Here is a 24,179-nt window from a genome sequence, read left to right as displayed (position 1 = left end):
GATCTACCTGGACTTGGGTGGGGTCCTTCTCCATGCTCAGGGTGAACACGGCATGAAGGGCAGCACGAAGGAGGTGGGTCTCCAGCTCTGGCTCCAGGGCGGGTGTCATGGTGCTGGCAAGAGAGAGAGGAGCCGGGATTAGACTGTGCAGTGCAGGGGTGGGACTGGCACCAACACGGATGTGAAACTGCAGGGAAATAGGCAGAGGCTGGCGAGAATGCAAACTGAGGCACCAAGCCAGGGAATGATAAGGCCAAGGTTTCCCAGACAGACAGTGGCAGGGCAGGAATAGCGCCTGTTCCCTGGACCCTGTTTCCCCTCCTGTATCTGATCCTGGGAGTCAGCCTCTCCCAAAAGCCATTGCACTGTTACTGGAATGAAAAGAACAGCCCAGCCAGGAGTGTGTGAACCTTCCCGTCACCTCTGCCAGAGGACTCACCCTCTGGAGGTGACCTGGGCGTGGGAGGGACAGTGACTCCCAGCCGTGGACCTGAGGAGCACTGGCGTGAGGGGAACTGGGCAAGAGAGTCTCGGTACCTGAGGTTGCCCACAGCAATCAGGCAGTTGGCCAGGATGGCTCCGGGTGGAGAGTCATCAAGAAGCTCCTCAATGAGCTCCTGTGAAACCCAAAGGAGACAAAGGAGCGTGTGAGATTCGGGCCTCACTGACACTTTCCAATGAGAAGATTACACAGCCAGCACCCCACCCAGCCAGCAGGATCCCCCCACCTGCCTCCCACTCCTCCAATTCCTGCCCACTATTTCTCCCCTCTCTTCTCCCCTATCTTCACCCCAGCAATCCCTGCCCTCAGCTGCCCCTCCAGCACCAGCCATACCCCAGCTGGCTTCAGCTGCCGGGCGCCGTGTCTCGCTCACCACAATCCTCTCCACCACAGCCACCTTGCAGCAGTGCGGCTCCAGTGTGTCCTGCCCTCTCTGGTGTGCAGCAAGACACGTGGAGTAGATGGCATGCAGGAAAGCGAGCCTCTGGGCCTCATCCTGCGCCCACCAGGAGTGGGGTTAGGCAGGAGAGAGACAGTTAGCCAGGGACCTCCCTTCCCACACTCCCCCTTCTCAATGATGCCTTCAGCCCCCAACTCCTTCTAGACTCCATAGCAAAGAGACCCCCCCAACCACTGTCTTGGGCTCCCTGGGAGGTGCCTTCCCCCCCGCCCCACCCAATGGAGCACCATGGACCCAAGTGGCAGCATCTTGTGTCAGTGGGGTTCACGTGGCTCAGACCAGACACCTGGGCTGGGGACCTGCCCCCCATAGCGTTGGTCGAGGGCCAGGGCCCAGAGTGTTCACAGCACCCTCTTCACCCAGCCTGGCTCCTCACCTGGAACAAAGCAGAAGCATCCATCGGCCTGGCTGCTGCTCGAGTCCCAGGCGCTACTGCTGTCCCATGGGGAGCGGGCCGAGCTCCTGGTGCTGGGACAGGGATCCTCCACCTCCTGCCCTGGGGAGGCTGGAAGGTCCTCAGTGACCAGGCAGGGCGATGCCTCGTGCTGGAAATCAGGGCTGGGCTCCTGGGGCCGATGCTGCCCACACAACAAGCCCCAGAGCCACCCTGCCCGGCTCCGCTCCTGGGCTGGGTCCTGCCTGCCCAGCCGCATCCTGGGCCAGCTCCATTTTGGCCTGGCCACTGCCTCTCCACCTCAACATCTGCCCCGGGAGCGGGTTTCCTCTGCCAGAAGGCTGGGCACTTCCACCTCCTGGCCCGGCCGGGAGCTCCTTCCCCACCAGTGGGGACGGAGGGGCCGCTCTGCTCCTGGGGAAGATGGCAGCTGCTTCCCTCAGGCTCTGGGGCCACCTGCAGAGCCTTCTTCCTGAACACCCTCAGGAGCCGGGCCACCCGGGACCCGAGCGGGGAGCAGTCGTGAGTCTGGTCTCAAGGCAGCCTCTCACTAACCAGCCTTTTTGGTCCCTCCCCATCCCTGCCCCAGCCAGAGCAGCTCCTTCCCCCCCTCCTCCCCAAAAGGGGTACAGGGAGTGCAAGCTACACACACTGGCAGAAGTTCATTGCATGGTCTGCTCCCAACTTTCCCCCTCGTCATCCCTGGTGCTGCAATAACTGGGGAGTCTCCTCCTCTCGAGCACTGGGGTCAGTCACAAAGACCATCAGTTACTTTGGACAAGCAGCTCCCTCCTGCCATCACGGGCCACACTCCCACCTCCCCCCTCTGCCCCACCCAGCCTAGAGCAGGAACAGAACCCAGGAGTCCGGACTTCTCCTGGGAAACCACTCCCCACTTCAAACCATTCCCCACTTCCCTCGGCATAGCAAGGTCAGGGTCTCGTTGTTTCCCCCCATTGATTTCCATGCTCAGCAGCTCACAGTGTCAGGCCCAGCTCAGAGACTCTCAGCCTGGGGAACAGTCTCCCACAAGGGAAGGGCTGGGAGCCCCATTGCTGGGACCTTTCCAAACACACTGGAGATGGCTCTGGAGAATTCCCTCCCTGGTCTGAGAGCCAGGGACTCCTGGGGGCTGTTTGCAAATCCAATCTCCTTTGGGAGAGATTCTCTCCCCCTCTTTCTGCCTCTCCCCAGACAGACAGGGAACGCCACAGAGGAACCCTAATGCCACTCACTTGCTCTGGTGATGGAGCGATGGATGGAGGATGTTCAGTGTCGTCCCTCACCCATCTCCTCACTCTCCAAGCCCGAGGCAGGCTGGAGAGGGTGGTGGTGACCTGAGGAGTTACCCCACCCAGCCAGCAGGCAGGGTGATGACACTGGGTGATCGACTGGCTGTGAAAACAAGAGTCTGTCTTATTGCCAAGGGACAGAGAAACTCGGCCTGCAGCAGGGGGTGCAGTACACCGCGCTAGTGTGGAGGTGACAGAGCCTCCCGGATCCTGACATCCCAGCACTTTACACACCTTCCTGGAGCCTCCCAGCCCCCCCGGGCTGTAGGGACTGCGACCCCAACCCGACTGATGAGAAACAGGCCTGGGGAGGGGAAGCTATTGGCTCAGGGTCACACCAAGTGTCAGAGCCTGGGATGGGACCCAGCAGTCCTTATTTCCAGGCCCCTTCACTAACCACTGCTGCACACTCCCTCCCACAGCTGGCAATTACCACCAGGCCCTCGTGTCCGCTCCCCCTGCCTTTGAGAGGGAGTGTGCTCTGCTGGAGTGACTGGACCAGGGATTGGGAGCCAGGACTCCTGAGTTCCATTGCTGGGTTTCCTATTGCTTCCATTGCTGGTTGTTTTCCTTTTCTTGTGGGACTTTGGGCAAGTTGCTCCCCCTCTATGGCTCTGTCCACAGCAGTCAAATGGGGATTGAATACTTTCCACGATTGGACAGTGCTGGGAGAATCCCCCAGCAAAAGCTGCTCTGACAGTGCCAAGCAGCATCTGCCCATTAAAGGTCGGAGCGCACTGCCCGGGAGGAGGAGTGTTCGGCTCTGGGGTTTCACTTCAGCCCAGTCCATAGAGAGGGGCCCAGTCATGGAGTTTGGCTCAAGAAGACCAAGTCTCCAATTTCCTAAGGCCTTTTTGAATTCCAGTCCTGTGCTCCAAAGTGCTTGGTGTCATTTGCATATTTTAGAAGCATACTTTCCACTCCATTTTCCAAATCATTAATGAAAATATTGAATCGTACCAGACCCCGGACTGATCCCTGCCAGACCCACTAGGTGCACCCTCTCCGTTGGACAGCCAAACATGGAGAAGGGCTCTTGGAGGATGGGCTTTCAACCAGCTCTGCACCCACATTACACTAATTGCATCTAGACCACATTTCCCTAGTTTGCTTGTGAGAATGTCCTATGGGACTGTGTCAAAAGCCTTAGTAACACCAAGATCGATCACATCTGCTCTTTACCCACCTCCACTAGGCCCATAACCCTACTAAAGAAGGAAATAGGATTGGTTTGGAATGATGTGTTCTTGACAAATCTATGCTCACTAGTCCTAAGAACCGAATTATCCAGTAGGTGCTGACAAACTGCTTGTTTAAGAATGTATTCCAGGATCTTTCCAGCTATGGAAGTGAAGCTAGCTAGTCTGTAAGTCCCAGGGTTCTCTTTGTTCCCCTTTTAAAGATAGGTCCTGTCTTGTGACTGGACGGGAAGATGTTCTTTTTCAGGGATCTCAGACGAGAACTGGGGCACAGCACCTGGTTCGTTAAGGCCAAAAAACTAGAGGCAGGAACCTCTTCTCTCCTGCTGGCAAAGAACCCCAGGTACCTAAAAGGCAGGGACTCACATCCCTGAATGCGCTTTAAAAAAGGCAGTGGTTAAAAAATTTGGCCCTGACCATTTCTTGTTTCCACAGACTAGACATTTTAGCAAACTTTAGAATTCCTTGGTGCTAAACACCGCGAAACTCCCCTTTCTCCTTCCCAGAGGGCTTTAACGCCCTTTAGCTCACTCAGGATCACGACTGCCCAGAGTTGGAGAATTGTCCCTGTTCTCATTGAACAGATGGGGAGGAGCTTGAGGTACAGAGAAGGGAAGTGACCTACCCAAGGGCCTACACAGCAAGGCGGTGGCAGAGCCAGAAAGAGAAGCCACCAGTCCTGACTCCTAATGGACAACAAACCCCCAAGAGGCAGGGATAGAGCCCAGGAATTAAGATGGCGGGAAATTTCATTGAAACCGTTTCTGTCAGAAAATCCCATTCAGATTAAACCAGTTTGTTCCTGGAAATCATAACAAGTGGGATGAGAGTTCTTTGCAAAAAGATTTTGTTGCCAAACAAAAGCATCTCCTCTTCGTCACAGTGTGTTAAATTGTCTCATCGCACACAAAAAGGAGATACTTAGATCTCAAAACTTAGATAAGAAAATACAAATAAAATAGACTATTTCAGCTATTCTATTCTGTCATAATCTGATCTGAGTAAACGTGATAGGACACCTCATATTATGCACTACTCCTAGTGACACTCTCCAATGGATCCGCATCCTCCACCCACCCTGAGGTAGGTAGGAGTGGACCGTTATTATCCCTACTTGGAAGAGGGAGAAGTTAAGACTGAGAAAGGAGAATTGACTTGTCTTAGGTCATACAGCCAGTCAGTGGCAGAGTTGGGAATAGGACCCAAGTGCCCTGATTTTCAAACTAACCATCGGATCTTCAATTTCATACACCAAATGACCTGAATAAAGTGCTCTCAAATGAGCTCCAGACCAACAAGAGTGCACAGGAATTATTCAGCAAGTATCTGAGGAGAACTGGAATGTTCAAGAGAATCATGAACTGCTCAGAGGCAATTAATGCAGAGAAGCAGCAAAATTCGTCAACCATATGACTGGTTGTGACTTGCTAAGTTACTTGGTCTTAAAAGAGAACAACAAGGACCTGAGTCTCCTCCCTGTCAATAACCCCCTGCTCAGCCAATCAGGGTAGAGGCTGAGGACTGGAGGCTGAGAGTTCTCACCAGAGAGCCCAAAGGATGGCCCAGGTCACTGGTGGGGATCACTGCCCGAGCACTGTTTCAGCCCCACATTTTTGGGTGGACCTCCCACGACATGAGCTGCAGAGCACTCTCCCGTCACACACACACCCCTCCTGATGTTGGGAGCGGAAGAGGAGAAAGGACAAAAGATGCAAGAGAAGAAGAGAAAGGAGGGAGGGATGGAGGAAAAGGTGAAATAAAACGGACAAACCCTCCTGTCCCCAGTGATTCTAAGGGACAAAATTCTAGGTGCGGAATAAAATTCTGCCTCCTTCAGCTTGTGTTTCCCATGCCTAGAATTCAACTGTCACCAGACGGATCCGACTGAAGAGGTTTCAGCCCTGAGCAGGCTCTTACCTTCTCAACAGGGACATCTGTTTTCTCGTCAAATCACTGAAAGGAAAGGAGAAAAGTCGACAGAGGTTCCTCCTGGCGCTCACGGACGTGACCCCTGATCCCCTCTCAGTCCTCACGGAGAGACCTCGAGAAGGAGACTTCCCTGGCCCCTCCCCATCCTGCCTGGCTGATGTCAGCATCTGTCTGTGAGGTCACCACCTCCCCACCACCTTTGACCAATCGGCTGAGCTCCTGCAAAAGGCCTGTGTGATGTCACTGCCACCCCCTCCCTTGCCGTGCTCATGTCCTGTCGCTGGCCAGACACGCTGGAGGTTGGAGCTGCTCCCTGGGGATCGCCCCACTCAATGAGGGTTCATTCTAGGAACAGGGCAGGATTGACTTTTTGTGGGCCTGGCACCAAACATATTTGTGGGCCCACCTGGGGAATGAAGAGGCCAGGGCAAGAGTACAGCGGGCAGGGTGGATTTGATTTAAATCACTCATCAGGAAGACTCCATTTAATCATGGTTTTCTACATAAAAGTGCATTCTTGTTGCTTGTTATAACCTTAATACACATTCTTCACAACTCAGAGTTTGATGTAGGTTTCACTTTTAGAAGGGAAACACTATACATTTTTAAACCGTGATTTATTTGGAAAACTTTTCAGATGAGTTTTACAGCTATGTCACAAAATGAATGAGTGTTTGGTTATTTCATTTACCAAAGGTAACTGAAGCAGAGATTTATGAAGTTATTGGGAGGTGAACTCTCTCCAATTCAACAGGTTAATCCTTAATATTTGGAGGATTTTCTTGCCAGGCTGTATTAGGAAGAGAACATCCCCAGACAGATATTTAAATTGCTTTATTTAACTAAAACAACCACGTGAAGTATTCTGGATATTTTTCCTCAACAGCAAACATAAGAGTTTAACAAAAAGCATATGTCTCTCACTTCTCACGTTTATCTCCAGACTTCTTTTCCTTGTCCAGATCTATTCTGCCCCCAACAATCTTCTATTCATTGAACTTTTTGAAACTTTTCACTTTTAGAGAGAGGTAAGGGGTTGACCCTGTGTCCACAAATTTGCAGAGGGACAATAGAGTTGAGGTCTGTTACTTCTCACCTCTCTATATTATTTATTTATTTAAAACATTTTTGCTGTTAACAAGCATGTTACCTCTGGAGAGAGAAATCCACAGTTTGAGAACTGCAAAACTAAGCATCTCTGATGTACCTTAATTAAAACAATCTTTAGATATTTTTTCCTCAAAAATCCAATTTAAATTAAAAAAATCAGATTATTTGATTTTTTAAAAAAAGTCATTGATTTTTATCCACCCTCAAAGTTGGGCATGGGGGCGGGGGGAAGGATTGGTCCAAGCTGGAGTGAGGCAGGGGACGGGGCAAGATGAGCACAGCAGGGGATGGGGGGAGGACTAGTGCCTGTTGACTGGAGCAAGGCAGGGTCTGAGGGCAAAAGCACAGTGGGGCAGGAGCTAGGGTTGGTCCCTGGAGCAAGAGAGGGACCGGGGGTAAACTGCAAGCACAGCAGGGCTGGGAAGGGGGTAAACAGGCTCCCCCCCACTCCTGCCCACATAGGGTGGTTACATACCTTAGCCCTGGTTCTAGCCTATTCTCGTCATCCCGCTCTGCACTGAGCTGAGGGTGGGGGTGCACTGAGCACAGGTTTTTTGGGAGAAAGCTACACATTCCACAGTCCACACCCCTCTTCAAATGAGAGTTCTGGGGAGGTTGCAGAGAGGTTCCCTGTGCCTCTCTGGTGACTTGGCTTCTGGATTCTCCTGGTCTTTACCTTCTCCTGCTCCTGCAGTGTTGATTTTCTCTCCTTCACCATCCTGCAGCCTCCTCCTTCTCTTCCTGTTGAAACAGCAGCAGCAGTTGCTCTGGTATCTCAGACCTTGTCTACACTAGAACTGACTTCGGTATCACTTACGGCGCTCAGGGGGGTGAATAATCCACCCCCTGAGCGACGTAAGTGATCCCGATCGAAGCGCTGTTGAGGAGAGCGCTGTGTCGGCAGGAGAGCTTCTCCCGCTGACAGAGCTACGCCTCTCACGGCGAGTGGGGCAATTAAGCAGATGGGAGGAGCTTAGAGCATCTTCTAGTGTCGATGTAGCATTAGTGATGAGGAGCTCAGTGTCTAGATAAACCCTTTACTATGACCAGAACTATGAACAGAAGCGAGGTAACAAACTTGCAACAACTCTGCAGGATGGTGTGGTCCCCACTTCACACTGTTTAGCTCTGTGCTCAGAGCACTCGGCTGGCACCTGGGAGACCCAGATTCAGTTCTTTCCTGTCTGCCAGAGGGAAAGAGAGGATTTGAACAGGAGTCTCCCATGTCTCAGGAGGGGCTCTAACCACTGGGATATTCTGATCTGGGGCTCCCTCCGTTTCTCCTGTTGAAGCTGTTCTCCTGCGGATAAATAATGAAAGAGTGATTGGAGCAGGCAGACTAGACCCAGGGTCTCCTCCCAGGTGGATGCCCTGACCACTGGACTACAGAGTCCTTCACGTTCTCTGGCCCAATGATGATTTCAGCACTTATCCCCAGTGGAACAGAGTGGTATTTGTCTCTTGAGTGCCTGCTAGTACTTGGCTGTGGTACTGCAATCTTTCCCCCTCTCCTGGTGCCCCCTGTATGTTGCTGACCTCACAAGGCATGTCTGCAGTGACTCACACCTCCAGCCAGGTCTCACAGTCAAAAATGAACCCCTTCCCGGGTAGCAAAGAGCTCAGCCAACTGTCTGCCTGCCTGCCTGCCCTCACCAGGGTCTTCAGCCCCATCTCAGGGCCTTTTAAATCCAGCCCTTTGCTCAGGTTTCTAGAGGAGTCTTGTCCCCTGCCCAGGGCTCAGGCCACTTCATCACTGGGGGAACCCAGGCCCACTCACAGCTCCAGATTCCAGCCCAGGGATCTTGTCAACAGCAAGCGCCTACTGCTTCCTTTCATTAATTCCTGCTACATTCCCTGGGCCTCTCCCCCCCTCTACCTCGTAACGGTTTCAGTTCCTCTCACTCCCCAGTTCAGCTCGTGCAGCCTATCAAATGCCTTTTGGCCAGAGCTGAGCACCCTTCTTTGCTCCTCCACCCCCAGCAAGGAACTGAGCAGCTGAGGTCCTGCAGCTCCTTTTTCTAGGAGGCTGCTGGGCTCTGACTGGCTGCTTCCATGAGGCTTCTCTAGGCAAGCCTAGAGGAGCCCCCTCTGCTGCTCCTTCCTGGGGCAAGGAGTAGGACTGCAGGGCCACCAGGAGGAGGCCACAAGGGGCCAGTTACACCCCATCACAAACAGGCCTCCAAATTTTGGATGCCAAAGTCCTGGGTTTGTTTGGGTGTCAAAGCCAAACTCCTGGGGTTTGATCTGATAGGCCCTAGAAACACTCCGGGGAGTGAGGGGAGACATTGGGGATCGGCGGAGGGAATGAGGGGAAAAGAGCAAGGATCGCTATCACTCCACCCAGCAGAAATGGGGCTTGGGGTGAAGAGAACTGGGCTGTGTGAGAAGAGACAAACGGCAGGAAAGCTACCGAGCATGTTATGAGAACCTGTCTAGACCAGAAAGTTGATTCACCTCACCCCACTGAGCCTTCTACAGAAATAGTCTTGTCTTTTAATGCTGGGCTGGGGGTCTGCTCTTCCCCAGGGTCCCCCTTCATGTAAGGGGCACTCTTTGCTGTTTGATTCCTGAGCCTTTCGGGTGGAATGAGCTCACATTTTCAATTCTCTGCATCCACTAGGGCTCGAAACTTAACTTTATTTTTCTTAAATGAAAGCCAAAGTTCTCATCGAGCCATTGGACGCCAGGAGCTGGGCTCTTGGAAACCCCAAATACCATGAGACCCATGATAAAATCACCTGGTGGCAATACGGAGGCTGAGACTTTCAGAGCAGTCATGGGGATTTAGATCCATAATTACCTGAATTGAAGAAATGCTTAGATGAGCAGTTCTCCAATGGATTTTTGCTCTGTCTGCCCATGCAGTCATAGCAATTTCACAGTGGCCACAGCGTGAGCAGTTACAATATTGCTCTGACAGCATTGCAGCAGATTGATGAGGGCAGAGGCAGCACAGACCAGATGTCGCTCATTGCATGAGATTGGTACCCTGCTAGCAAGAAAAGCTACCTGGAGAGGAAATACGCAGGAGGAGCAAGCCTCCAATGCAGTTAATGGGCTGTCCTGGCCAGCTGTAGTCCCTGGGAGGGGAGCTAGGGTTGCAGATACCTTGTAGAGCTCCACTTCTTCTTCAGGCAAGCCCAGCTGGCTCCGTATTGCCCATGAGCTCATCCTACAGACCAATCCAATGGAGACAGCAAGAAAGGAGTAAAATGGGACCAAGGGCTACAGAATGGGGCAGCAGCAACAGGGACCAGAGCTACAGAATTCTGCAGTTTACAATATTTTATTTGGTTGCTTAAGTCTATAAAGAGAAAAATTGTAAATGACTGTCTAACAGTCCCCCCTCCCCCAATAAAATCAATTAATGCATCTAACAGTGTTCAGGGAAGGTCCCATAATCCTGAGGAAATGCCAAATCCTGGGGCAGGTTGCTGGGCCTCTCCTCTGGCCCTGCCCTTCCAGCAGTAGACCTGCTGCATGTTTTCAAGTGTCACAGGAGCCTCTTACCCTGTGAGCAGCTTCTTCTGAGAGGGGTCCAAGGCATTAAACCAGCCAGGGATTTTAAGGCCACTAGGCCGTTATCATCCAGTCCCGTGATTCCCAAACACATTTTTGCTTTAGTTGAACTTATGGCCACAGCAAACTCAACACGGCGGCTGCTGCTGTGACAGTTAAATTGTCCTGCGAGCGCTGGGTGGGGGGCGGGGGTCAATGAGCAGAGGTGCGTTGGGGCTCCTGCTCTGATCGGGGGCAGGCTCCAGTCTAGAGTTTCTGTTGAAGTATTTTTTAGAACCGCTTGTGAAGGGCTGCCCAGAGCTTCAGCTGGGTGCGCTTTGGTTGTCGACTGTAAGACCATTTCTTGAGAGTTGATCCTGGGAACCACACGGATACATTTCAGGTCTTACGCTCAGCATCCCCCTGCTAAGCTTTGTCCTTTCAATCTCACTTTCCTACTTGTAAATCCTTTTCTTGTCACTGCGGCCCCTAGGGTTGGCTGCAGGAGAAAGTGGCACTTGTGTCATTTCAATCAGTGTTTACACGTGCGTTCTCTTCCTCCCAACACACTACTTTGCACCAGAGCCAACCTCTCCTCCAGGCTGCTCCCCCTCCCCACCCAAACTCTCTGCTACCTCCCCTGGGGCAGCTGCTTCTGCCTCCCTACCTCTCCTATATGTCCCCTCCTGTCAGCTTCTCAGTGGGGATGGCACAAGTCTCACACGCACCCCCAGTCCCCGCTACTGACAAAAGGAACCCCTGGCCCACACTTGCTACAACCTCCGCACCCCTTTACCCCCCTCCCTACGGACCCAGCTCCCTCCAGGTCCCTCCTCCCCCAATGGCTGCAGTGCCCTCCCCACCACACTGCCCCCACCTGCCTTGCTCCAATCCCTACAGCCCCAGCCCCTTCCGGCTCCAATCACCTCAGCACAAACCTCCTCCCTGAGGTCCCCCCACAAGCCCCCCAGCAATGGCTGTGGAAGGTGGGGGGTCCCTCTTGGCAACCGCACACCCACAGCATCTCCCTAAGCAACAACCCCTCAGACTCTCCAATGCCCCCCCCCAACCTCCCTTGCAATGGCCATGGTGCTGTCCGGGCTCCCCTCCCCCACCATAGCCTTCAGTGTCCTCATTCCCAGCCCCTCCTCAAGGAGCCTGGTGCTGCTGCCCAGCCCCCTGCCAGTCACTATAGCCCTGGCACCTCACAGGAGCCACTGGATCCCAGACCTTGACCCCCCAGAACCTGGCCGTGGCACTCTGGGCCCCGCTAGCTATGGAGTCCTCCCCCAAAGCCCACCAGACAATTCTGTGACCCCCCACACCACAGCCTCCGCATCCCACTTAGTCAGGCTCCCCGATCCCCCCACCGCAAATAGCCTCAGCCCCCCAACTGCTACCACATACTCCCCTTCACTGCAGTCCCCCCTTAACTGCCAGTCTCCTCTCCCCCAGTTCCTCCCTCATCACACACCCCTGGGGTGTCCCTTCAGCCCCACCCCCCAGAATTATGCATGGAGCACACCCCTTCCCCCGCCCCCAAAGGCCAGGCCTGGCCTTCTGTCCACAGCCACCCCGCACTCCACTCCGGCTCCCCCGTGTTGGAACCCGACCGTCGCCCCAGGTCCAGGGGGGAGGGCAGCCGGGAGAGGGCTGCCGCAGCCACTTCCGGTGCCTCGGACCCCGTCCCCTGTCCCTTTGATTTCTTCATGACAACATGTTATTAACGTTTCTTGGGAGTGTTTTCTGAGTCTAAAGATGTGAGTTTCTTTGTCTTGCAGGAGGATTGTTTTAAAAGCTGATCCTCTTTCTACTGTGAGTCTTTTCATCAGTGTGAGGGATGAATGCTTTCCAGATGGAGAGTCTGTTGGGGAGATGGTTGGTTGGGTTTGGGGGGTTTTTTGGTGAGGGGGGCAGATTAGTAATATTTGAGGTCACACATATATCGATAACTGCATGAGTTACAGACTTCTCCCCCCCCCAGCCCACGTTCCATGGATCTTGCCTGAGCCCCCCCACCCCCCATCCCAGGGCAGAAGCCTGAAGCCCGAGCCCCACCGCACCTGGGAAGGTTGGAACTCCCACCGCTTGCCTGCTCCTACAGGGCTGATGACTCCGGAAGTGGGAAGGGACCAACCCCTGCAGGCAGCCCCCGGGGAAGAGCCATTGCTTTGCTGCCCCCGACTCCCCCCCAATTCCAGCACAGCAGGGCCGGCTCCAGGCACCAGCGTTCCAAGCAGGTGCTGCGGCGGCCCTGGGAAAGGGGCCATTCCGGGTGCCGTCAGGGCGGCCCTCGTCTTTCCGCGGCAGCGGTAATTCGGCCACACCTTTACTCTGCAGGCTGGTCACAATGGTAGTGGTGGGGTCACATAGGCAGTTGCCCTCAGTGACCACCAGAGGTCGCTGCAGCAATGAGAGGGGGGATACATGCCAGGCATTGCCGCACCTGGCCACCAGGAGTCACTGCTCCAACTAGAAGGCACCTACAGGGCACTCCCGTGCCTGGCCAGCAGGGGTCACTATCACAGTGCTGGGGGGAGATACACATAGGGCACTATCCCACCTGGCCAGCAGGGGTCAGTGCCCCAACAGGAGCGCTATTCACCATGCACTGCCTCACCTGGGCACCAGGGGGCCCAGCACCCTGACACCGACCCACACATACCCCCGGTGAGCAGGCGTGTGCCTGTGTGTTACTCTGCACCTTAAGAAATGAGGCAAAGGTTAATTTTAATTAAATTTCTGATGGCGAAAGCTCTGAGTTACAAACCTCACCTTGCTGAGCACCTGCCCATAGCCCAGGGTCCCCGATGACAGTAGAGACCCCAGAACACAGAGACCCAAAGGGGAAGCAGCTTTTAGGGGAAGCAATGACAGACTCTGGGGAGAGGTTCTGGGGAAGCAGAGAAAGACCAACTAACTGCAGAGGGGAAAATCATAATCTATCAGGGAGAAAGAACTGACTCCACGAGGACATCACACCATCTCCAGCCAGGCTGGGATACCAGCAATTCGGGGCTGGAGCAGCTCCAGCTAGAGGCTGGGCGGAGGCAGGGGACCTCAGTCTCTCTGCCGAGCAGGCTGCTTTGGGTGCAAGGAGGGACAAGGAGCCCCTTCTGCCAGGGTCTTGCTGCCCAAGCAGGGGGAGATCTGGGGCAGTCTTTGGAGGAGCTGGTTCAGCAGCCGTGAGCCCGCTGGCTTGGCCAGGCCTGAGCTCTCCAGCAGCACCCTGTGCACAGGTGTACGCACGGGATGGAGGCACCAGTGTAACGCTACAGGGCCTGAGTCTGCTGAGTGCTGCCTGCAAGAGACGGGGCAGAGTCCAGGGCAGATGGGGGCAGGAGATGACAGGGCCAGCACCCATGAGCTGAACCCATCACACCTCTGGCCCGTGACGTCACCACCCGTCCCTGCAGCTCTCCACCTGTCCCGCTGTCCATCCAACCCTAAAGCCCCCCATCCGCCCCCACTGTATGCAACATACAGCCCTTCACCCATCTGCCTCACACACTCATCTACCTCCTCATGCATCCTGCCGGCCCTCTGGGTGTCCGTGCAGTGCCCAGCACAAGGTGTGGACAGGGCCCGATTAACCTTCTGTGAGCCCGGCACCAAACATATATGTGGGTCCCCATGGGGGAATAGGGTATGGCACAAGGGGGGGTTGATCAGCAGAGCCAGGGGCCGGCCAGGGGTAAGGCACAGGGAGGTGGGGGAGGGAGACACAGCTCCGGTCTGCACAGCCCCACACAGGGGCACTCTTTGCAAACCCGCAGCCACCAGACACATACTGGCCCACGCAGCCCTGCGCTGCCAGCGTGCTCTGCCATACCACCCCCCTGCCCATTGCTCCCCACCCTCTTATGCCCAGCAACTCCCATGCCCAGTGCACCCTCACCCAGAGATCTGGCTCACAGATCCCTGTGCCCAACACTCTCCACTGCCCAGTGCCCCTCTCACAGCCCCCCCACAACTGCCCAGCACCCCATATTCCTGAGGAAATTCAGCACCAAACAATTAAAAATTCTGTGCACTATTTGAAAATTTTGCAAATGTTATTTGTCAATAAATGAATGTGGAAGCTCCCGCCTGGCAGTGGGGAGCAGAGGCCACTGGCTGCGTGGAGGTGGGAGATCACCCTGCAGCCTTCCCCCTCCCCTCCCGGGATAGGGACTCGGCCGTGAGGCTGCACCCGACCCTGACACAGCCGAAGGGATAAACCTGCCCCAGAAACACTCTTGGCCACTGCCCCTGCGCCAGGTGTGGGCAGACAGGCTCAGCCTGGCAGGATCCAAGTGTGGAGGGGCTCAGTGTGAGGGGATCTGGGTGGGGTAAGAGGGTTCTGTGTGGAGCAGTCGGGCTGAGGTGGCTCACTGCGGGATCTGGATGCACAGGGGCTTGTTGGGGGGCTCCAGGTGCAGGCGCAGTGGGTCTCTGCAGAGGGCTCCAAGTGAAGGTGGTTGGGGCTCAGCAGGAGGTGTGTAGGTGTGGGGAGGACGCACAGCGCAGGACGGATCCGGGTGCAGGGGAGGTAGGGCTCATTGGAGTGCGGGTCCAAGTGCAGCAGGCTGGGGCTCTGTGGGGTGGGTGTCCGGGTGGATTATAAGGGTGGTCCAGGTGCAGGGGAGGTGGGGGCTTGTCAGGGTCAGGGTTTGATGGGCCTGCTTAATGGGGAGCCTCAGCTACTGCCAAGGGGATGCTGCATGCCGGGCCCCCGCTTCCCCCTGCCCCCGCTTCCTCTAGCCCCTTCTCTTCCACCCCCCCGCTCCTTCCCTATTGCCCCAGTCCTCCTCATCCCACCCCCTTCCTTCCCTATGGCTTATTTCCCCCCGCTCCCTCCACCCTGCCCTGCCCTGCCCCAGCACACGCATTCACTGCTGTACAGAGAACAGGATGGCTCCTCCCAGCACGCAGACGGGGAGCCCGACAGGAACTAGGACCCAAAAGGCAGCGTCCACCTGCAAAGTCAGCAGAACTGAGAGCTGGGGGTGTGTCAAGGTTCCTCCCCCACTCTGAACTCTAGGGTACAGATGTGGGGACCTGCATGAAAACCTCCTAAGCTTACTTTCACCAGCTTAGGTTAAAACTTCCCCAAGGTACAAATTAATTTTATCCTTTGACCCTGGATCTCCACTGCCACCACCAAACTCTAACTGGGTTTACTGGGAAACTTAGTTTGGACACGGCTTTCTCCCCAAAATCCTCCCAACCCTTGCACCCCACTTCCTGGGGAAGCTTTGGTAAAAATCCTCACCAATTTGCATAGGTGACCACAGACCCAAACCCTTGGATCTGAGAACAATGAAAAAGCAGTCAGTTTTCTTACAAGAAGACTTTTAATAGAAATAAAGGAATCACCTCTGTAAAATCAGGATGGTAGATACCTTACAGGGTGATTAGATTCAAAACACAGAGAACCCCTCTAGGCAAAACCTTAAGTTACAAAAAAGACACACAGACAGGAATAGTCATTCTATTCAGCACAGTTCTTTTCTCAGCCATTTAAAGAAATCAGAATCTAACACATACCTAGCTAGATTACTTACTAAAAGTTCTAAGAGGCCATTCCTGTTCTATCCCCGGCAAAAGCATCACACAGACAGACACAGACCCTTTGTTTCTCTCCCTCCTCCCAGCTTTTGAAAGTCTCTTGTCTCCTCATTGGTCATTTTGGTCAGGTGCCAGCGAGGTTACCTTTAGCTTCTTAACCCTTTACAGGTGAGAGGATTTTTCCTCTGGCCAGGAGGGATTTTAAAGGGGTTTACCCTTCCCTTTATTTTTATGACAGAGTGGCACTCTTTCCAACAGAGCTCCTACAGCCCATCAATCAGCACTGAACAAATATCTCAACACTAACACCTTCCAGGCCAGATTTTAGCAGAGAGTCTCTAAGCCTCACTGCGGGGAGCTTCCCCCACCAGCCCTGAGCAGAATATCGCTGCCAGCCTCCAGCCCAGGGTTGAGCCTTCACTTCCTCCCATGGAGCTCTCAGAGAAAAAGCTCCTTTGGTTCCCCGAAGGGGAAAATCCAGAAACAAACCTTCCCTTTGCTCTCACACCTCTAGGGGCCCAGGACAGCCAGGTATCCATCCCAGCCCATGCAGGGGTAGGAGTTCCTGCTGATCCCTGTTGACAAACACTGACCTTGCGCTGCCCTGGGGGGGCTGGGGGAGCTGCCCCATTTTCCACACGTACGTCCTGTTTCTGGGAAGGAAGAACTACGGCCCTAGTGATAAGTCCCTGCTGCACCGTGCTCTGCACAATGCCAGAGCCTCACCGGGCCGGAGCCTCCTTTGTCAGCCACCTGCGAGAGGAGCAGGCTCGCTTCCACAAGACTTGGGGAGTTCGGAGAGACGGGGCAGAGGACAAAGTCTAGAGACACCAGTGGGAGCCCCATGCCCTGAGCTAAGAGAGCTAGTGCCCGATAAAAGAGCCTTCGCCGTAGAGCTTCCACCACCCGCGGCGGAGAGGAGCCAGCAGTGGCGGGGGGGAGAAGGGAAGGGGAAGGAGAGGAGCCCCGTGCCTGGCCAGCTGAGAGGAGCGAGCAGTGGACGGGGGGAGGGGAGACGAGCCAGCTGGCAGGGGGACCTGAGGGCACATGGCAAGTGGAAGGGGCTGGGCCACAGCCCCTTCGAAGCATGGGCAGTGCCAGGTTAACAAGACCACCAGTGGCTCCATGGAGCCGGGCCCATGCTCAGAAGGGGCCCTGGCCTGCTCCGCATGCACTGCACCCCGAGACCCCACTGGTCCCCACCCCTGCCCACCATTTACTCCTCTCAGCCTGCTCCGTGGACGGCCAAGGGCTCCTCTCCACCCCGTGGCCCCCCTGCCAGCTTCTTTCTGTCCCCTGGCAGGACCCCAGTGCACCTCCAGCTGCAGGCCTGTCGGGCCCCACCTGTCTCCCCAGAGCTGAGCTGCCTGGGACTGATGCAGAAGCCTGGCCAGTCTCGGCTGGTTGGGGGAGGGCAGTGCGGGGGGAGGGGCTTGGCTGGGCCCCTCCAGGCAATGGGTCCTGATGGAGCCCGGCAGGGGCAGGCCCTGGACTGGCTGATTGCACCACTTCCGAGGGGCCAGAGCGATTCCTCGCCCCAGGTCCAGCTCTGGCGGTTCAGCCCGGCTGACACACTCACCTCCCAGCAGGGCCAGTGAGTGGGGCCAGGAGGCAGGGCTTGGGGGAGTGGGTCACTAGAGGGCCTGGAGCCGGGGGATGCTGGGCTGTGAGGGGGCAGGGAACGTGTGTGTTGGGGCACTAGGGAGTGGGGGTTCTGTTGGGGGTGCTGGACAGTTGTGGTGCTGTGCTGGGCGCTGTGCATATTTGGCAGGGTCTGGAGAGGGGGCGCGCTGGGCACAGCGGGTCTGGGGGGGCTTTGGCCATAGGGAATTGGAGGGGGGATGTTCAAGTGTTGGGCAGGGGGGCTGTGTGGCACAGTATGGGCCCACCCCCGAGGAGAAGGGGCACGCTGGCAGCACAGGGCTGGGTGGGCCATTGTGCATCTGGCAACTGCTGGTTCGTAAATAGTGCCCTCGTGCTGGGTGGAGCGGGGCTGCCCCTGCCATGCCATACTGCCCCTGACTGACCCCTCGCTCTGAGGACAGACCCCCCCCCCCCCGCGCCATGCTCCATTGCCCCCATGGGGCGCCCACAAATATGTTGGCACCGGGCCCACCAAAGGTTAATCAGAAACCCAGCACTGGGTGTGGACCCTGAGCGAGGCTTTTGGGTGATGTAGTAATGGAACTAGAGAGTGATTAGGGGGGTTCTTGGCATCTCTAATCCCAGCCCCACTTCTCCTGTGCCCAAAGTCGCCCAAAGAGAGCGAGCCACCCCTCTCCGTCTCAGACCCCACAGCCCAAAAGGCACGACTGGCCACTCACGCTGTGACCCAGTTACACCAATGAAGTCTCCCCAGACTCTCTAAGAAGATAGGGAGTGGGAGGAGCAACCCCCGTAGCCTGGCAGGCAGTATGCGTCCTTCCCAGTAGGGCAGAGACCATGCCCATAGGCAGATAGACCCAGCCGAGCCCAGAGGAGACTGGGAGGGGGGAGCAGAGGAAGAGGATGCAGGCAACTGAACATGATAGGTGTCCATGAAAGGAGAGAGAGAGTTTGAGTGTGAATTGGCCAACACAGTAGAGAAGACAGAGAGAGAGAGAAACCTAGGAGGAAGGAAAGAAACTCAGAACAAGGAGTCACCCTCAGGGATCCAACCTTCTCCTGGGGAGCACACCCCACTCCTGGCCAGAGAGATGATCAGCCCCTGCAAATAGCAACATCATCTCCCTTGAAGCCACAGCTAGGCAGGAAACCCACACCAGCTAACGGGAAGTCCCTGCTTGGAGCCAGGGGGGCTGTGACCAGAGCCCTCCCCAAACCAGACACTTACCTCACTCACAGCGACAGCTGCTTCGCTCCCAGCTGGACAGGTCTTGCCTGGCATCAACAGGATTCACGCTCTCACTGCTCTCGCTCACTTTCCATCTCACCTCGGGGCTGGACTCCGTCCTCATGACTTCTTTCCCCTTGGTATTAAACACAACACAAGAGGGAAAGAAAAAGCAATGGTGGCGAGGCTCCTCTTCTCGCTCCTCCCGCATCCCAGGGCTCTGGCTTCAACCCTCCTCCCATTATGCCATCACAGATACAATTAGAAATCCCCCCTCTGCACCTGCACCCAAAGGAGTCACTCTGCACAGGAGACGATTTGTCTCTTCCCCTGCCCTTAATACCATGCGCAGCTCATGGCCTCTGAAGAAAACTAACCTGGGAAGAGCTGAGGAAGAGAGTGCCCTCACCGCTGACTCACACCCAGTGCTGGGAAAGGCAGAAAGCTCAGGACTGTTCATCTCTGCTTACCGGGATGTCCAGCCTGCTCAGCTCCACTTCTTCCAGCTTCTCCTCCGCCTGGAGCTCCTAGGCGAGTCATCTGCAAGCGCAGGAAATAACCGATGAGCGAGGCAGCCCTGCCCACATCTCTACTGGTGCGCCAGAGCTCGGCCTCCCTCCGTCTCCCACATGCTCTAGAGCAGCCCCACGCGATGAAAAGAGACAGAGCCAACGGGCTGCGTGGCCAGTCACCCCAACTCCCCCACTGTCGCCTCCAGGACCCGCTATGATTCTCTTCCCTCCTGCTAGATGGTGCAGGCTCTCGAGACCAAGCCTGTGGGGCTCAATGCGCACTTCTCCTGCCCATGGCCTGCAGTAGGAGGCACGACAAAGAGAGAGAGAAGGTGCGTTGTCCAACACAGAAGACAAGACAGAGAGAGAGGGGGAATAGGAGAAATTAAAGTCACTCAGCACCTGGAGTCACCCTCCTGGATCCAACCTCCTGCTGGGCTTGGACACACCACTCCCACCAAGAGAGATGAGCCGTTCCCAAACCAAGCACTCCTCTCACAGACAGAGACAGCTGCTCCACTCCCAGCTGAACAGGTTTTGCCTGGCATTAACAGTGCTTGTGCTCTGGCTCGCTTTCCATCTCTCCACCAGGACGGACTGTGTCCCCGCCTCCCTCACCCTCCAACATACACACACACACTTACACACTTCTTTTCCCTTGGTGCCAAACACAACGCAAGAAGGAAAAACAAAAGTTATCGTCACACACTGCCGTGATGGCGAGGCTCTTCTTTTCGCATCTCCCACACCCCAGGGCTCTACCCTGAACTCCCTTCCCATGATGTTCTGGGAGTTACAATTAGAAGCACCCCAGTGCATCTGCACCCAAAATCGTCACTCTGCACAGGAGACTCTTGTCCCTTCCACTGGTCTGAACCCCGCAGAGCCCCGGGCCCAGCTAGGATGCACCTTATTATTCTTGAGTACTGGGGCGCTTGTCCTCTCCTTCCTATCCCTCTTGGACTCCATCTGTGAGAGAGGACAGGGAAGTGTTACAGACACAGACACCCTCCCCCAGCTCTCTTTGCGCCCTGGGCTCACACCTGGTTGTCTCCCCAACCCTTGGCATTGTCCAGCATGTCTCCCTCCACAGAAGTCACCTGGCCTCGTCTTAGACGCCATCTTCATATCGCTCTTCTCCTTCCCAGAGCTCCTGCTCTGCTCCTCAGACCCGTCTGTCCTCAGCTCTGCAGGCAGAGGGGAAGGGGCACCGTGGGATCACACACGCCCCATTGCAGACACCCCGTCGCATCCACAGGGCTCCCAAACGGTGTCACCTTCGGCCAAAAACCACACCCCACCCGGAGGGAGCAAAGAGTCTTTGTGAGCCCAGCACACACCAGACAGGAAAAGATTCACACCCACACCCAGCCCAGCCACATTGGGAGCTTGCCCCCCCTTCCCGGCCACAGGGCCACGGGGCTCATGGATGGAGAAGTTTGGTGGGCTGTGGGGGCCCCTGAAGGACTAGCTCAGCGTGTGAATGAGTGACCAGGATATATGTGGGGGGCGGACTGTGGGGTTGAGGTGTCCAGGGGGACCCAAGGGAAGGGAATGGGGGGATTCGAGGTAGAGGAGGGAAGGGTTACCAAGGTGCACTGTGGGAATAGGGGATTTAGAGACCCCAGAGGGGCGGGTGGGGGCGTGTTTGAGGGCCCCACGGTGGCTGGAAAGGGGAACCCGGCAGGTTGGGGGGTAGCCGAGACGGGCGATGAGGAACCTGGCACGCTGGGGGTGGACGGGGGAGGGGGGCCGGGAAAGGGGGGCCAGCAGTGGGGAAAGGGGGGGGAGTCCGTGGGGCGGGGTGCTGAGGAGGGGGGAGGAGCGGGGGGCGGCAGCACATTTCGGGGGACGCTGGGGGCCGCGGGATGAGGAAAAGGGTTGGGGTGACCTGGGGGGAGTTTGGGGAGCGGGGTCTGAGGGATCCCCGGATGGAGGGCGGGGCTGGGGGGGCCCGCGGGGGGCTGGAGGGGTGTCGGGGCAATGGCTGGGGGGGGGGGGCTGTGGGAGGCGTCGGGGGGGGCCTGAGGGAGCGCGCGGGGGGGGGGTCGGGGGCGCAGACTCGGGCCGGGGGCGGGGCCGGGCTGATTGTGGCGCGGGCGACACGTGGCTGAGGACGGGGGAGGGACCCGCTCCGCCCACGTGACCCTCCTCCCGCCCCGTGGGGGGCCTCTGACCTTCTCCTCATGGCGTCCTGAGAGCCGCCCTCACTTCCTGTGGCCGCGACTTCCGCTTTGAGCGGGGAGGTCTGACGCCGGAAGCCCGGGCAGACCGTGGCCGGCCCCGCCCCCTTCCTGCCCCGGCCGCAGCCGGTGTCTGACCCCAGGGGGGGGGCTGGGGGCGCTCCGAGGCCCCGCCCCCGGTGGCTCCCCCTCGCCGTCCCTGGGGCAGGGGGTTGTGGGGCGAGGGGGCGCCGGCTCCGGGGGGGGGGGGTTGTGGGGCGCCGGCTCTGGGTGCTCTGGGGCGGGAGCACCGGGGGAAGAAGAGGGGTGCTCAGCACCCACCAGGGTGACCAGCCATCAGGGGACCGAGGGAGCCCAGCTCGCCCAGGGCGGGTGGGGGCAGGGCAGTTTCGGGGGGGGGGGAGCCCCGACCCCAGCAGGAGATGCGGCGCTGAAGCCCCGACGCCCCCCTGTGCGGGGCTGGCCTGAGCCCCTCTCCCGTTCCCCCCCGTGCGTTCCCCCTGTGCGGGGCTGGCCTGAGCCCCCCTCTCCCGTTCCCCCCTGTGCGTTCCCCCTGTGTGGGGCTGGCCTGAGCCCCCTCTCCCGTTCCCCCCCGTGCGGGGCTGGCCTGAGCCCCCTCTCCCGTTCCCCCCCGTGCGTTCCCCCTGTGCGGGGCTGGCTCTCACTCTCAGGCTGTGGAGAAATTCAGCCCCAATCTGCCCACCTTGGTGTCTCCGTTTCCCCCTCCTCACACAGCCGTGACTGGACTGTGCCGAGGAGGCGGGGTCAGTATTAGCCCCAGGCGGGATCTAGTGTACACGGAGGTGAAGTGACTTTCCCAAGGCTAAGCAGGGAGTCTGTGGCAGAGCAGAGAACCAAACCCAGCCCCCCGGGCTGTGACTGAACCACTGGGCGACCTTCCTACCCGGAGCCTCCGCTGCGCTTTGAGTGTGTGGGTGGGCCAGGCCCTAGACCGAGCCACCAGGCGGGGGCATGGGGAAAGGCACATGGGTGGGAAGCAAGAAGGGGAAACATCAGGAAGGGGAGCAAAGACTTGGAGAAGAAAGAAGAGAGGGGCAGGGGGAGGAGAAAGACTCCCCATGGCTTGTCCCTCGCAGCTGCCACCTTCCCACAGCCATCACTGGCCCACAGCTGCCAAAGAGGCCCCAGGCAGGTACAAAGTGGAGCGAACCTCAGGTCTTTCCACTGGGCTGTTAGTGAAGACACCTGGAGCTGAGTGTAATCATTTTAAAACCATGTAACTCCTGATCATGTCCTTACCTAGTTCGTTACTATTTTAATGATGGCATTAAGAACCCAATAACAATAATCAGTAGAATATGAAAAGTGCATAAATAGGCTGAAAATTGGCAGTTGGGGGGAGGCAGGAAGGGGGCAGGAAGGAGTGAGTGGGAGACCCCCAGGGGAGGGGAACCAGGGGGAGGGGCAGAAAGGGGTGGGGTGAGTTGGGGCTGGGGCCTTGGGGGAGAGGGCGGAGCCGGGCTGGGGCACCCACTGGCAAAACCAAAGGCAGCATCTATGCTACACCTGATGTCCGGTTGCCAACTTTCTGCACAAAAGTGCACGCCCGAGCCCCACCCCTTCCCCCCCCAGGTCCTGCCCCGCCCCTTCCCCGAGGCCCCACCCCCAGTTCATTCCATTCCCCCTCCCTTGGTGGCTCGCTCTCCCCCACCCTCACTCGCTATCACTGGGCTGGGGTAGGGGGGTGGGATGCAGGAGGGGGTGAGGGCTCTAATGGGGGGTGCGGGCTCTGGGCTGGGGCCAGAAATGAGGGGTTCAGGGTGCGGGACGGGGCTCCAGGCTGGGGCAGGGGTGCAGGAGGGGTGAGCGCTCCGGCTGTGTGTGTGACCTTCCCCTTTCCCTTAGCCATGTGTTTGCCTCCCCTCCTCCCCCACCAGGGCCAGCATGCACAAGGCCTTGCTGACGGGTCACCTGGCTCTCCACTGACAGCTCAGGGGTCTGGTGTCCTCTGGCCCTGAGACCCCACAATAACTCCAAGGTTATTTCTAACGGGTTAAAGCTGAACTTGTGCTGAGATGAACACATCCCTCGTGGGTGTGGGGTTTTACAATATGAACTGGCTCTGCGTGTGGGTACAGTGCATGGGTCTGAGTGAGACCCACACACCAACATGGCTGAAACACACAACTCCCCATCCTGGGGGTTTCCATCCCCCTCATTCCTCCCACGGGGGCCTGGCCCATCTCCTGTACGGCCAGAGACCTGAGGGCCAGCAGTCGGGGTGTTGGGAGAGGGTCTGTTTTCTGTGGCTAGTGACTGCCCCAGAGTCACTCCCACCAGCCCCGATTGCCTTGCGTGGCAGCTGCTGTCCTCTGAAGACTGGCTGGGGATTCGACTAGGAAGAGGCACCTGGGAGCTGGAGTGACCACGGGTCAGACACTGCAACATTGGAGCCAGAACATCCAGGTCTTGATTTTCAGGCCAGTCAGGACAATAAAATAATCCAGTGTGACCCCCAGACACATGACACCCAGCTGATCCGGGCAAGTGACTTGTGCCCCTTGCCACAGAGGACGGCAAAAACTCCAACATCCCTGCCAATCTGACCTGGGGAAATTCCTTCCTAACCCCCAAAAATGGAGATCAGTGAGACCCTGAGCATGTGAGCAAGGCCCACAGGCCAAGCACCGGAGAGAAATCGTTTTCTGTATCACCTGAGAGCACTTGCTTCAGCACCCCCTGCCCCCTCCTGCCAC

General features: G+C 56.9%; 1 protein-coding gene across 1 annotated transcript in view; it reads right to left on the bottom strand.

Annotated features, from left to right (window-relative positions):
• LOC141980426 (uncharacterized) overlaps positions 1-20,059 on the bottom strand; it is a 174,654-nt gene extending 154,595 nt beyond the window's left edge. The window contains exons 1-7 of the mRNA XM_074941653.1: positions 20,042-20,059; positions 19,238-19,294; positions 18,777-18,903; positions 16,661-16,755; positions 2,592-2,693; positions 538-617; positions 8-113 (exon numbers count right to left, since the gene is read on the bottom strand). Coding sequence (XP_074797754.1) covers positions 8-113; positions 538-617; positions 2,592-2,693; positions 16,661-16,755; positions 18,777-18,903; positions 19,238-19,294; positions 20,042-20,059 — 585 coding nt within the window. The remainder of the gene's footprint in view (positions 1-7; positions 114-537; positions 618-2,591; positions 2,694-16,660; positions 16,756-18,776; positions 18,904-19,237; positions 19,295-20,041) is intronic.
• Positions 20,060-24,179: the final 4,120 nt, after the last annotated feature.

Source organism: Natator depressus, unplaced genomic scaffold, assembly GCF_965152275.1.
Source record: "Natator depressus isolate rNatDep1 unplaced genomic scaffold, rNatDep2.hap1 scaffold_35, whole genome shotgun sequence".
In the NCBI taxonomy this organism is placed as follows: domain Eukaryota; kingdom Metazoa; phylum Chordata; order Testudines; family Cheloniidae; genus Natator; species Natator depressus.
The sequence above is the reverse complement of the archived record's forward strand: the minus strand, read 5'-3'. Positions and strand labels throughout refer to the sequence as shown.